The 14,424-nt window shown below is 40.4% G+C and overlaps 1 protein-coding gene across 1 annotated transcript; it reads left to right on the top strand.

The window, feature by feature from the left end:
- Nucleotides 1–8,439: 8,439 nt before the first annotated feature.
- On the top strand, nt 8,440–9,114 carry LOC133727396 (protein DMP7-like). The gene has a single exon (XM_062154987.1). It carries the CDS (start codon nt 8,440–8,442, stop codon nt 9,112–9,114), a length of 675 nt encoding a protein of 224 aa, XP_062010971.1.
- Nucleotides 9,115–14,424: the final 5,310 nt, after the last annotated feature.

Raw genomic sequence — 14,424 nt, forward strand, 5'->3', positions numbered from 1 at the left:
AGTTCTATTGGGGGGCAATAGATGTTTTGAATTGATGTAATCTCCTCGTTTTTTCTCTTTAATTAAAATTTTATTTGTCTAAATTTAGGGAGATTAGTTCTCATTCCAGCGACTGAAAGTTTTATTGGGGGGTAATAGACGTCTATTGGGGAGCAATAGAGGTTTATTGCCCCTCTATTGGGGGCAATACAAGTCTATTTGGGGGCAATAAACCTTTCCTACTACAGTACTACCTATGAGATCTCCGGTGAGGTTCTCAGAGAAATTCGGTGGGCGGCGGCAAGTGACCGGATTTCGGCGGCCGGTGACTGGAATCCTGCGGCCGGCGATCGGACTCCCCCAAAGTCTCCTATGGCTTCTCTCTCTTCCCTTTTTTTTTTTTTTTCTCTCTCTCTCTCTCTATATAACAAAGGGGTGAGGGTAAAATAGTCTTTAAAAAAAAACATAATTGGGTATTAGGGAAAACCTTATTAGAGTCTTCATAGGTAAGGGGAAATTAAAAAAACTTAATGGGGTAAGTGAGAAAAAAATCCCTAGAATTAAGATAGATTGACAAAAACCATTTTCTTAATAATAGTATTGATAATATGTACATATTGTAACTATGTTTCATCTGTTGGTTCCAAAAGTCAAAAAAATAATTATGGTTTTATCTCTTGGTCAACCCATCATGCGACTATGGTTGAGTGGGCCATTAGTGATTTGGAAACTACATCATCTTCGGAACTAACTAAAAGTAAAAATAAAGAAAGACAAACGCTAAATGACTCTTCTTCCTCAAATTTTGCTTTTGTTCTGGGTATTTTTGCATCTATTCTATATCGAATGGTTGTATTTAAATGCATTTTCAAAAAAATTGAGTTGGGACAGTTGCCTATCATTGCGCCCCCCCCCCCCCCCCAAACAAAAAAAAATCATCCGTCATGCTGCTAATTATAAATTTGACAATAGTTTAAGACATTATCACAAACAATTTTTGGAGCTTAAATGAGTATGAGGATCAAAATTAAATATAAGAAAAAGTTGTTTATAAAAATATAAAAACGTACAGTTCTAAGTTATTTTAAGCAATAATAGACATATTGTTTAAGTAAATCCAGATTGTGTCTGACCCAAACTCTAGGTTACTTGACCTAGTGGTAATAGAGTTTTAATTAGAAATAATCTCGGAGAATCTTAGAGATATCCATTCAATGTATGATTACATTTCCTTGTACAACTCTGATTTTATGCATTGTAATCCTCTATATAAAGAGATCAATGAAAACACAACAATTCACTCTCAAATATCGTTTCCCTAAAACACGTTATCAGTACGAAGTCCTAACCCTGAAACCCTAATTTTGTAACCTTCAATCCCTAGCAACCACCGCCACATATATTGAAGCCTTAGATTCCAAGAGCCCAGAACTTGCGGCGCCACCCCCAGAATCGGCCGGAATCGCTCTGAACCGGCAGTCGGTAGTGACTGAACCGCTGCCGAGACCCTGCGCAGCCCCTGCCGAGATCCCTGCGCACGCCTGCCAACAGCCCTGTAACACTTGTCGAGAGCCTGCGCGACACCTGCGGAGACCTGCCGAGCGCCTGCCGACATTTGCCGAGCGTCTGCCGACCCCCTGCCGACAGCTTGCACACCAGCCCCGCAAGCCCTCGCCTACCCCTTGCACAAGCCCTGCAGCAGCCTCGCCAACCCCCCGCGTGCAGCCCTGCCAGCCTCGCCTGCAGCCATTGCTAGCCAAGCTCCGGTCACCGCCGTCCACCAGTTTCCGGTGACTTTTTAGGCAATTTTCTTCACTTTTCTAGGTATTTTTTACTAAAAGTTCCCGTTTTTGAATTTTTATTCAATTTCTCTTCTTTTTCTCGGGGACTTGCAAACTCCGTTCTTCTACCCCCCATTCTTCATCATAAGGGAGACCTAATTAAGCCGAACTGTAGGGGTTCGTGCTCACTCCAAGCTTGGAGCTTGTAGAGTCCTCCAAACTTAGAGTTTGTTGAGAAGAAACGATCGACCACAAACATCATTGTTCTGATCTAATCCAACCTCTCTTGGAATCAAATTTCTTGGAAGCGACTATGCTCAGAAATTCCTAATTTCTTGGAAGCAACTACGCTCAGAAATTGTTATTGTTTTCATGGTAGCATTTTTTCACTCCGAAACTAACCCTACTTTCTTGTTGTTTTTTCAGGATGAGTAACCTGAATAAGTTGAGCTTCACTCCACTAGAGACAACAGGCGCAGGATACCACAAGTGGGTCCGTGATGTGCGCCAGCATCTTAAGGCTGATGGGATCCTAGATACGATCCAAGAGCCAAGTCAAAACATGCTTACCCCTCAACAACCTGCCGTTTTTGAAGCGAATAGAGCTACTAGAGAGGCAAATGAAGCTAAAGCCATAATTCTCATGACAAGGCACATGAATGACACGCTCCAGAATGAGTACCTCAATGAGGAAGACCCTAGAAAGCTATGGGTAGAACTTGAGCAGCGTTTTGGCAACGTTCGTGACTCCCTGCTTCCTAATTTAGAAGTGAGATGGCATAGCCTCCGCTTCTGTGATTTCAAGTCTGTACTTGACTTCAATTCGAAAGCACTTCGTATCAAGTCCTTGATGGAATTCTGTGGGCAGAAAATCACTGATATGATGTTGATCGAGAAAACTCTCTCTACCTTCCCCGTCTCTGCATTGATGATAGCCAAGAACTATCAGATTGATGTCAATACTGGACGCATCACAAGATTTCATGAGCTTATTGGAGCCATGAACGTAACTGAAAATCATGACAACATAAGGAGCGAAACCCTAAGGAAATGGATAATTCTGGACGTTCTGGTCCATATTCTGGCCCCAAAGAGGATGGAAACCGCCAAGATAGGCGTACACAGAACCGTGGAGATCAATGTGTGAAGAGAGAGAGAGGCCAAGCTATGGTGGTGACGCCACCAAGGATAGAAGCCGTCGTCAACGCGCTCCTAAAGCTCCTCGATCAAGGGAGCCTGACCATAAAGATGTTTGTCTTAGGTGTGGAATATCTCGACATTGGGCTAGGGCGTGTAAAGCATCCCAGAATGTTGCAAACACATACAAGATGTATCGTGAAGCAAGGGAAGCACATTACATGGAACAAGAAGATCAAGATGGCGATCTCGACCTGAGGGTGGAAGACTTTAAAGGCCAAGATCCAGATACTGGCGATTTTGATTAAGTCTTTTATATTTTCCAAGAGATGTAGGTAATTGCCATATTATTTTTGTAGTAAATGCCAATGGTTTAGTTTTTCTTCAAAGTAGGCTCACCCAAAGTAAGTGTGATGTCTAGGAAGGTTTTGAGATAAGTGGTACTTAAGCGAGCCTGCTCCACCGACATCTCTCTACTTACCTAGTCACATTTGCTTTGGAGTTATCGAAAGAAGTTAGACGATTACGATTGTTTTGCATTAGCTAGTTTTTTGGATTAGATTCTCTATAGTGAAAGAGACAATGATGTAATACTGTTGGCTTATTAATAAAAGTTGAGTTATTTTCTTTATGACTCATTTTTAATTACGAGCCTTTTCTTTTAGGAATGGATTCTGGAGAACTGCAATGTCTTGCGGATAGTGCGACTACGCACACCATTCTCCGCCATAGGTAATTATTCTTGGAGATGTTGCCTACATATTCCTCTGTGACTACGATGACTGGGCCATCATGATTAGTTCAAGGACAAGGAATGGCCCAATTCCTCTTGCCAATTGGCACCTTGATTAATGTCGCAGAAGCTCTCTATGCTCCTAAGGCAAATCAAACCTTATTGAGCTTTAAAGATATCCGAGCCAATGGATTCCATGCGGAAACGCATACTGAAAATGGAAAAGAGTTCCCTTGCATTACCTCTAATGATTGCAGACGAAAGCGCATCTTAGAGAAGCTTATATGTCAATCTACTGGACTTTATCTCACTACCATTCGACCTATTGAATCCATTAACGTAATAAGAGAAGATCTCTTGGATTCTGACACATTTTGGCTTTGGCATGACCGACTAGGACATCTTGGTCGTGATATGATGATCCGTATACTAAAAACTTCACACGGACATCCATTCTTTCGAGCGAAATGAAGCAAGAATCAAAGATTAATCCCCGGACTTAGTGTGACCACCGCCGCAGCCGCATCTGGCGCCGCCGCCGTCCACCGCCGGCTTAGGACAGCCCATGTCCCTCTTGACAACGCCTTAGATGGCGTCACCCATGGCAATGGAGCTATGGGTACCACTTCCCGTGGTTCTAAAGCCATGATGGGTGATGTAGTCACAAATTTTGCTTCCAAAGCGCTTCAGACGCTCCAGCCCAACCAAATCCTCATTGGTTGCTTCTAAGGCCCCTCGCTCATTTTGCAAAGTCTGTTCCTTAGGGAAATTAGGACCAAGACCGTCCCGCAAAGGATCCCAAAATACTCATTCCGTTCTTATAGAGAATTCAAGGGGATATCTGTGGACCAATTCAACCATCATGTGGACCTTTTAAATACTTTATGGTATTGGTTTATGCGTTGACACGCTGGTCACATATCGCGCTGTTGTCCACTTGAATTGCTGCTTAAGCTAAACTCTTAGCCCAGATTATCCGTCTACGAGCCCACTACCCAGACCACCCAATTAAGTCAATTCGACTTGATAATGCTGGGAAGTTTACATCGAAAACGTTCGATGACTATTGCATGTCACTGGGGATTGATGTAGAGCATCCAGTTCCCCATGTTCATACCCAAAATAGTGTCGCGGAAGCCGCTATCAAACGACTACAAATGATAGCACAGACATTGGTTATGCACACCAATCTCCCTATTTCCGCTTGGGGATATGCAATTTTGCACGCAGCGACGCTAATTCGTCTACGACCCACTGCCATCTAACCTTATTCTGCGTTACAGCTAGTGACTGGGTACGAGCCTGATATCTCACACTTACACATATTTGGGTGTGCAACTTATGTGTCTATTACACTGCCACAGCGTACCAAGATGGGTCCATAGAGACGAATGGGCGTATATGTTGGATATGAGGCTCCAACTATTGTCCGCGACCTGGAACCCTTGACAGGCGATCTCTATACCGCTAGATTTGCGGATTGTCACTTTGATGAGACAGTCTTCCCGTCGTTAGGGGGAGATAAGAAGACGAATGTTCAACAGGAACGACATGAATTGTTGTGGTCTGTCCCCACTATGTCTCATCTCGATCCCCGTACCGCACAGTCCGAACTTGAAGTGTGAAGAATAATCGAGCTCCAGAACGTAGTAGACACTCTGCCTGATGCGTTTTCTGATATTGCCAAAGTGACGAGATCACATATACCTGCTGCAAATGTGCCTGCAAGGATTGACGTCCCAAATACTAGACGTAACGCCGCTCCTGAGGTACCAGGAGATGGTGCCATTGTCCATATTGGCAGTGATGTGGCATCCATGGCCGCAGGTCCAGCGAGGAAGCACGGTAGACCGGTTAGTTCGAAGGGTCCTCGCCCTAGAAAGAGAGCGAATGAGGCACAAACAAATCCTTTGATCATCGATACTCAAAATCCGTCCCATGAGAATGTTCCGGATTATGGTTATGTCTAAGAGACATCTTTGGGGGACGCCTCAATGTCAGAACCTATCCCTGAGAACGTAGAGATCTCTGTAAATTACACTAGTGTACATGGGACGTGGGAAAGAAACTTCATCATCATTGATGATGTATTTGCGTATTCAGTAGCCCGTGAGATTATTGAGACCGATGACATCGAACCACGCTTCGTTGATGAATGCCAACGTAGAGCTGATTGGCCAAAATGGAAAGAAGTGATCTAGGCAGAACTTGATTCTCTAGCGAAGAGAAAGGTGTTCGGGCCAGTTGTGCCAATACCGCCCAACACCAAACTAATTAGTCATAAATGGGTATTCGTTAAAAAACGTAATGAGAGAAACGAGATTGTAAGGTACAAAGCTCGCCTTATGGCGTAAGGCTTCTCACAACGCCCTAGAATCGACTACGAGGAGACCTATTCTCTCGTAATGGACGTTATTACGTTCCGCTACCTTGTCAGTTTGGTAGTTTATGAAAAACTGAACATGCAGCTTATGGATGTGGTTACTGCGTATCTATATGGGGATCTACATACAGAGATATACATGAAGGTCCCAGATGGACTTCAGTTACCCAAATCAAGTGGCTCTAAACCAAGGAGCGTGTTTGTAATAAGATTGAAACGCTCACTATATGGATTGAAGCAATCCATACTGATGTGGTATAACCGTCTAAGTGACTACTTGATTGGGAAGGGATATGTTAACAATGAACTATGCCCATGTGTGTTCATAAAAAGAACAAGTTCCGGATTTGCAATAGTAGCGGTTTATGTTGATGACATGAACATAATTGGCACCCTTAAAGAGTTGAGGGAAACCGTTGAACACTTGAAGTCCGAGTTTGAGATGAAAGATCTTGGGAGAACACGGTTTTGTCTCGGTATAGAACTTGAGCACCGTGAAGATGGTATCCTGATTCATCAATCAGGTTATACCCAAAAGATGCATAGGCGTTTCAATACTGACAAAGTTAAGCCTTCAAGCACCCTAATGGTCGTCCGTAGTCTTGATCCAAAGAATGATCCATTTTGTCCAAAAGATGACAACGAATATGTGCTAGAGGCATAAGTGCCAAGTGCAATAGGCGCATTATTGTACTTAGCACAATGCACAAGACTGGACATCTCATTTGCCATGAATTTGTTAGCTAGATATAGATCTGCGCCAACATGACGCCATTGGACTAGTGTTAAAAATATCTTTCGATACATTAGTGGTACGATTGATATGGGCTTGTTCTATCCCTACAAAAAGACAATGGATTCGGACCCATCATGTGTCAGGAACGCCACCAACAATGGTCTGCGTTCCCTCTCCCCATCCCAAAACGACATAAGTGTTTTGGAAGGTTTTGCTGATGCTGGGTACCTCTCTGACCCAGACAAAAGTCGTTCCCAAACTGGTTATGTATTCACCATGGGTAAGACCGCGATATCTTGGAGGTCTACAAAACAGACCCTGGTCGCTACTTCTTCGAATCATGCAGAGATTATTGCTCTTCACTAAACAGTACGTGAATGTATATGGCTTAGATCCATAGTTACGCATGTTAGAATTAATTGTAATTTGAAATCCACCACAGATGAGCCTACTAGCATTTATGAGGATAATGCTTCTTGCATTGAGCAAATGAAGCAAGGCTGCATCAAAGGCGACAACACCAAACATATATCTCCTAAGTTCTTCTACAATCAGCAACAACAGAAGTTCCTCAAGATCAAAGTGAACCAGGTTCGATTTGAGGACAATGTGGCAGACTTGTTCACTAAGTCATTGCCCAAATCCTTCGAGAAGCATGTTGCAAGCATTGACTTTCGGAACTTATTTGAACTCTCATGATTGTAGTCATCAGGGTGAGACGCAGACATCAGGGGGAGATGTCTACATGTTGATCTCGAAACGTGAAGGGTGTGCTGTGCTCCTTTTTCTCCTTCGACCAAGGTTATTTTTGTCCCACTAGGTTTTTGTTACTCGGCAAGGTTTTTGACGAGGCAACGAGAGAAGCACCGTGTTTGGGCGACACAAGGGGGAGTGTTTACTTAAATCCAGATTGTGTCTGGCCCAAACTCTAGGTTACTTAATTGACCTAGTGGTAATAGGGTTTTAATTAGAGATAATCTCGGAGAATCTCATAGATATCCATTCAATGTATGATTACCTTTCCTTGTACAACTCTGATTCTATGCATTGTAATCCTCTATATAAAGAGGCCCCTATTATCAATGAAAACACAGCAATTCTCTCTCAAATATCATTTCCCTAAAACACATATCAAATTGATTCTTTTTGGTAGAATTCAAATTGAACTTTTCACTAGAGATGAAAAACTCATCAAATGGTAATCATTTAAAAACGTGTGAAGATGCGTTTGAATGAATCATTATTAGGTTAATCTTTTTTAGAACCATAATAAGAAAGTCATTAATTATACAATTGCTTATCTTTTTATTTTCTCTTGGCAGTTAGCTTGGAAAAACTAAATGATGCACAACCAGTCAAAAGAAACTCCCTAAACAAGAATTAAGTTTTATAAGAGTTACTAGAAGACCGGAGTTATGAAAATAGTTCATCACTTGCTTCCTCCATGCATCCCCAAAACCAAATAGTTATAGCTGGCTAGCTCTCCAAACATCTAACAGAAAAACAAACCCCCTTTCAATTTATCACCTTGTTCTTCTTTTCAGTTTCCTCAACAATATTCCCATATTATTAAAGCATTGCAAAATTCATCATATAAAACAGTGGTAGGAATTATTGAAATAGACGTACCCTTAATCGATCAAGATTTTAATCGTCATAGAGAAGCTATCAAATTAATTTGAGTTCTGCCATGGCTACACTCCAAGAAACACATCATCCACTTTTGGAGAATTATAGTAGTAGTAATAATTCACCACCGACAACAGCATCTGCGTCATCACCATTACCGTCATCGTCAATAGTAGCTTCAAAACCATCAAAAACACCAGCAGAAAAGGCAATGAGAAAGACATTCAAAGGCACAGCCCATTTGGCCAATCTTCTCCCAACTGGAACAGTTCTCACATTCCAAATGTTCTCTCCAGCTTTTACACAACAAGGCAAGTGCCCCACCGTTGCCAACCATACGATGACATTATCCCTTCTAATATTTTGCTCTGTCTCCTCTTTTCTTTTGTGCTTCACCGATAGCTTCCGCGACGGGCGAGGAAAAGTTCGATATGGGTTGGCCACTTTCAAAGGATTGTTTGTGCTTGATGGGTCTCACACGATTGGGGCAGAGGAGGCAGCAAAATACAAGCTGACATTCATTGATTTCTTCCATGCTTTTATGTCCGTGTTGGTGTTTGGGGCGGTGGCATCGTTTGATCAGAATATTGTCAATTGCTTTTATCCCAAGCCATCAGAGGAGGGGAAACAACTTTTGTTTGCGGTGCCGGTTGGAGTTGGTGTTGTTTGCAGTATCTTATTTGTTTTGTTTCCTACTAGGCGCCATGGAATTGGCTTCCCTCTTTCTCGTAGTTAGAGAAAGAACAACAACGTATTAATAATTCTTAATTAATTCATTTTCAATTTACATTTATTGATTATGTTGTTTCATGCCAAACATTAATCTTGAAATCGATCTTTTCCTCAACATGCATGTAATTTATATCATTTTAATGATCATGTATAGTTTTTTCATTAACAATTACTGATCTGAATTTGAGATTCTAGTTTGCCATATGCTTCCACGAACATAACGATAGAAAAACTACTTGATTCTTTTCATGCATCAAATATTATTACATAAAATTTCATGACATTCTTTTCATATTTATAATTGCCTCTTAATACAAGCTGACATTCATTGATTTCTTCCATGCTATTATGTACAGTTATCGCTTTGAGCACTCAATTATACAAATAAGACTTATTGACCATATTTACATCAATTATGATACTTCTTAGCTATCATTTTCACAATAGTGTGAATTCTGAGTTATGCAAGGTTGATGTTGAGATAGTCATTGACATTGCTAGAGTGGTAGGGTTGGATACATGGGATCTTTATCTTTTTTTTTTTTGTCATGGTTATTTCAACGAACTAGTTATGAAATAACATTATTTTGGCATAATCTTGCTCGTGTATATTATATTTTAGTAAATCGTTGTTGATTACTTCTTTAAATTTTCACTTACTAAAGAACTATTATAATTCATAATTTATGATGATTAGAAACCATAGAAGCAATTATTGTTATTCAATCGAAAATTAAAAAATAATTCATATAAACTATGTCAACATTACCATGCAGCTCATTTAAACATATATAGAATACCAACTTTATGAAAACAAGTATATATCTTATATCTTGTACCTTGTTAACAAATGATAGATCCTTATCCTTAACTATATCTCTCATATATCGCACCACAAAGTAGCCACACTCCTAAGTGGTAGGTTGGGGAGGAATACTATGCCAAAAACCTTATCAGACTACAGGAGAAAACTGTTGTCTGATTTGGAGTGCCACCGTTGTAGACCGAGCCGTTGTTTGTTGAAAATTCAGACAACGGTGGAACACAGTTGTCTGAGAAACACATAGGCGATAGGTATGTGTTATAAGTGTTGTGTGATAGCTCGGCAGATGCCAGGTGCGGTTGCGCAGCAGTTGAGGCGCTGCCTTCAGACAACACTGCTTGTTTTCAAGCTGTTGTATGTTAAGCTTGTCAGACAACATACTTTTAATCTGTGTGTTGTCTGATTGATCTTCAAACTTTAGTTCTTGGACTATATCTGTTGTATGATTTAGTTTTGGGACAACTGAGTGCAATTGCTTCTATTGTGTCAGTATAAATTAGAAGACACTGATTTGTTATAAACCGATGTGTGATATGAATGATTGCAGTGTGTGGCTGTTCCATTTTTGGCCATTCAGACAACGTTGAATCGTCATTATATCTATTATGTTGTCAGATCATTTGAACATTCATTCCTGAATTACATTGTGCATTAAATTGGTCTATTTACCAAATGAACAGTAGTTCATCAAATGTAAACATTGCAAACCATCAAATGAGTAATCTAACCAATACTTGAAACTTCAAAAGCAAAAGGGTCATCCAAGCCAACATTTAAACTAGAAAAGCATTCTAGTGCATGCCCATCTACTTGGGACATCAAAAGCTGTTACACATTTATATTGCTCCAAAACATGGTACATATATGGTGCATGAAAATGTACCATCTACTTGGGTCTCTTTGGGTTTTGTGGTTCTTCTTCTTCACAATCTGCAAATGTTGCAATAAATAAAAAGCTTGCTTTTTGAAAATGGAGGACTTGAGTCGTTAAAGACTTGAGCTTTGAGGCGGTTTTGCTCATCTGGGGAAGTATTCCATAACTTGCCATCACATATGAAAAAAGAAGAATAAAAAATCAAGAATATTAATCGTACCTCCAAAAACACACCAAAGTCAAACTTATGCAGTCAATTGGATTTAACAGCTACCACAATATCTCCACAACATCTGGATTTAACAACTACCACAGTATCGAAGTTTAAACATAAAAGCATCTATGAAAACTTTACCTGTCCACTGAGATTAGAAATTAATTCAATCATAAAGCAAAGAACACAAGTTTTCAGATTTAAACCTCAAGACCAAAATATACTCAACACGAAATTAACATGACTAAACCATACATCTCAAACCGTAGATTACTTAGTCAAACACATAGCAATTACAAAATTGAATCACTTGCCTAATGAAAAGTACAACCCTGGCCAATACTCAAAACTGAGTTACAAAATTGAATCACTTGCCTAATTTCCGCTCTACCCTTGAACCACGAAATAGTACCAACGAACACTTTATTAATTTCCAGAGATTCCAAGAAATCAATAATAAATTCCTGGGGTCTTACAGATACTATTTAATTTTATGTTCTACAATGGACCTTCAACAATCTTTCCACCTGCACGCATTTCTGTATTGTGTGGTTATTATGTTACAGTAATATCTCAGGGTTATTCTCATGCTAAATGTTGGATGCAACAGTTTGAGGTCAGAGAACTATAGGAGGTCAAAACATATAAACTCACATAAAATGTTGGATGCAACAGTTGCAGGTATGGTTTTGATGAGTTTGGTTCCAAGTTTCATAAACTCTTCCATTGCTTTCTAACAGTATACTATTTAAGCTTTTAGGATGCTGACTGGTGGATACCAGTCAACTTTTGTAGACTACTGCTTTATCATCATAATACTTTGGTCGAAGAACCTGCGTCATTATAGCTTGCCCTTGGTTAATTCTCAGGTGCTGGGGCCAATCCTGGTGGAGGTGCTTCTGCAGATCACGTTTCTGCTATCAGTGTTGCAGAGGAGTGTTTGTTAGCATCTTTTATTTGTCACTTTTCCAATGTGGGATATTTCCTCTCCAACACGCCCCCTCACGTGCAACCAAACTCTAGGTCTGCACGTGAAATTAATTAACAATTCAATTCCCACATTGGAAATTGGGACACAATATGAGACTTGGCCAATATAACAATCCAAGGCCCACATCGGACACTTGGTAACAATCCAATCGGAATTTTCCGATGGAAATATAAGTGTTTGAACCCAAAATAAGCATTTTGGCCTGACAAGGCGTGTCTTGGAGAAATTGAGCCAATGTCAGTGGCTCAAGCTATATATTGTCGACAAGTTCGAAATATATTATTTAGAGGCTAAATAAAGCCTACCTGCAGAGTTATGGAAGATTATGCGAGCTGCAAGAAAAGGAAATGATGGAAGCATGGAAATGAAAAGTCAACTTTAGCACATTTTCCTACTTCGGCTAGGAGAAACCGAGCTAAACAAGGAAGGAGGGGCGGCAGACTAACCAAACGAAATCCAAATGTGCTAAAACTTTCCAGATTCATTCTAGACATCCCAAGGATAATTTCTTATGAATAGTGCAAGAGCTAGTTTGGAGTGGAAAACCTTCAAACAATCAGTCCAATTTTCTGAAAGACAAAACTGGAAAACCGGATCTGTAAGGAGTCTAGCAGTGTTTCCGGCCCAACCACATGGAAGTAAGCTCTAAACTTTTACCATAATGATCTACACTCATGGTGGATCATTTGATATGAAGAAGTCGAAGGCCCATTCTAAATTCTTGGTGGAGATATAATTGAAGGAATAAAGGAGCAGAAAGTGACTCAAAACCACCCAAAAACTCATCATTTTCAATTCCATTAGTGCTTAAGTGCCTAACCCACCATAATTCCATTTAGTGCTCCATAATTCCATTAAGTGCTCCATGATTCCATTAGTGCTTAATAGGAAAACTTATCATGATTCCATTAGTGCTTAAATGGAAAACCCATCATGATTTGTTTAAGACCAACCACTATGGCTTGGTAGCCTATATTTAGAGGCTACAACAAGTAACAAAAACACACAATTCATCAACTAATCTCTACGATTACTCAAGTCTCTCTGGAGAACCCATCTCTTTCTCTTACCGGTGATCACACTCCAGTCCTAATAGTCTTCTCAGGAGCCGACTGTCAGTGCCACCAAACCCTTTGTCAAAGTGCTTCGGTCCTAGTCTCCTCGGGAGCCGACTGTAGTACCGCGACCACAACGGTTACGGAACCAGCCAAGCAAGGTTAACACCCTCGCAAACCTCACGCTTTAGCAAGTTCTCCCCACTTCCCAGTGATTTTCGCTATGCTCGATCTACAACGTCGAGTATCGATTGTGTGATTTCGAAGAAGCTAAGCAAAAGTCCTCACTATGAGGCACAAAGAATCCCGCGACGAGGTTGGTGCTCTCCTCGTCCACAATCGCACAAAAGAAGTCAGGTCAAGGGACACCCCCGACGACCGCACCTGAACGGTGCTGGCACGCCCGCGCAGAAAAGATACTATTGACCAGCAGCAGCAAAACTGGAGCCAAACAATAAGGAACCCAAATTCGGGCCCATGACAATTGGAGAGATACCCGCTCTCATACCATGTTAAACAACGACAAGAGTAGCCCGTGGTCCACCATTGTACCGATATTGTCCAAATTTAACCACCCATTAGGTGTTGGGTTTTAATTATAAAAGGACTCGGTACAATTGGGTGTGATCCACCCACTTATAAGTTATATTTTATTTGTCACTTTTCCAATGTGAGATATTTCCTCTCCAACACTGTTTCCGTTGAACTTCACATTCCATGGCCAGGCTTGCAATGGTCTACAAAGCCCAACACATGATTTCAGTAGCATTTGACACTGAACAAAATGCACTGACAGAAACAGAAGAGCTATTAAGATGTCAACACGACAATATATACGACCAAGCAAAATAACCAACTAAAACATTCTAATGATACCTTTACTACTTCCATATGTTTTCCATAATATCTTTTCAGGTCATAAAACCTTAAACTACATTCATGCTTATATGTGAACCTCACATTTCAATTAAGCTATTTACATATGCATTTGCACTTTTAATCAACTTTCATACTGATCATTATTTCTGATATCAAGCAATAGCTTCTCAAATAAGCTGCCAAACAAGCTGTTTCTCGTCGCCAAGGATGCAAGTTAATATGAAGTAGTTAGTTTGGCCAACCGCTTTTCACAGAAACACGTATCATCTTATGGCTTTGAATCCATTTTAGAAATGCGAAGGCCAAATCTAACCATTCTTACCTAAAGTTGGTTAGGTTCTCCTAATTGCAAAATTGTAAATACACATCTGGTCAACATACCAGATTTTGGAATGTATAAAAGAACTCTTTAGCTATATAATGCTGATATGTTTCTAACCGTTGTCTTATAATGCATTAACAATATACCCTCAGCATC

The sequence above is a fragment of the Rosa rugosa genome, chromosome 1 (genome assembly GCF_958449725.1).
Source record: "Rosa rugosa chromosome 1, drRosRugo1.1, whole genome shotgun sequence".
Classification (NCBI taxonomy): Eukaryota; Viridiplantae; Streptophyta; class Magnoliopsida; order Rosales; family Rosaceae; genus Rosa; species Rosa rugosa.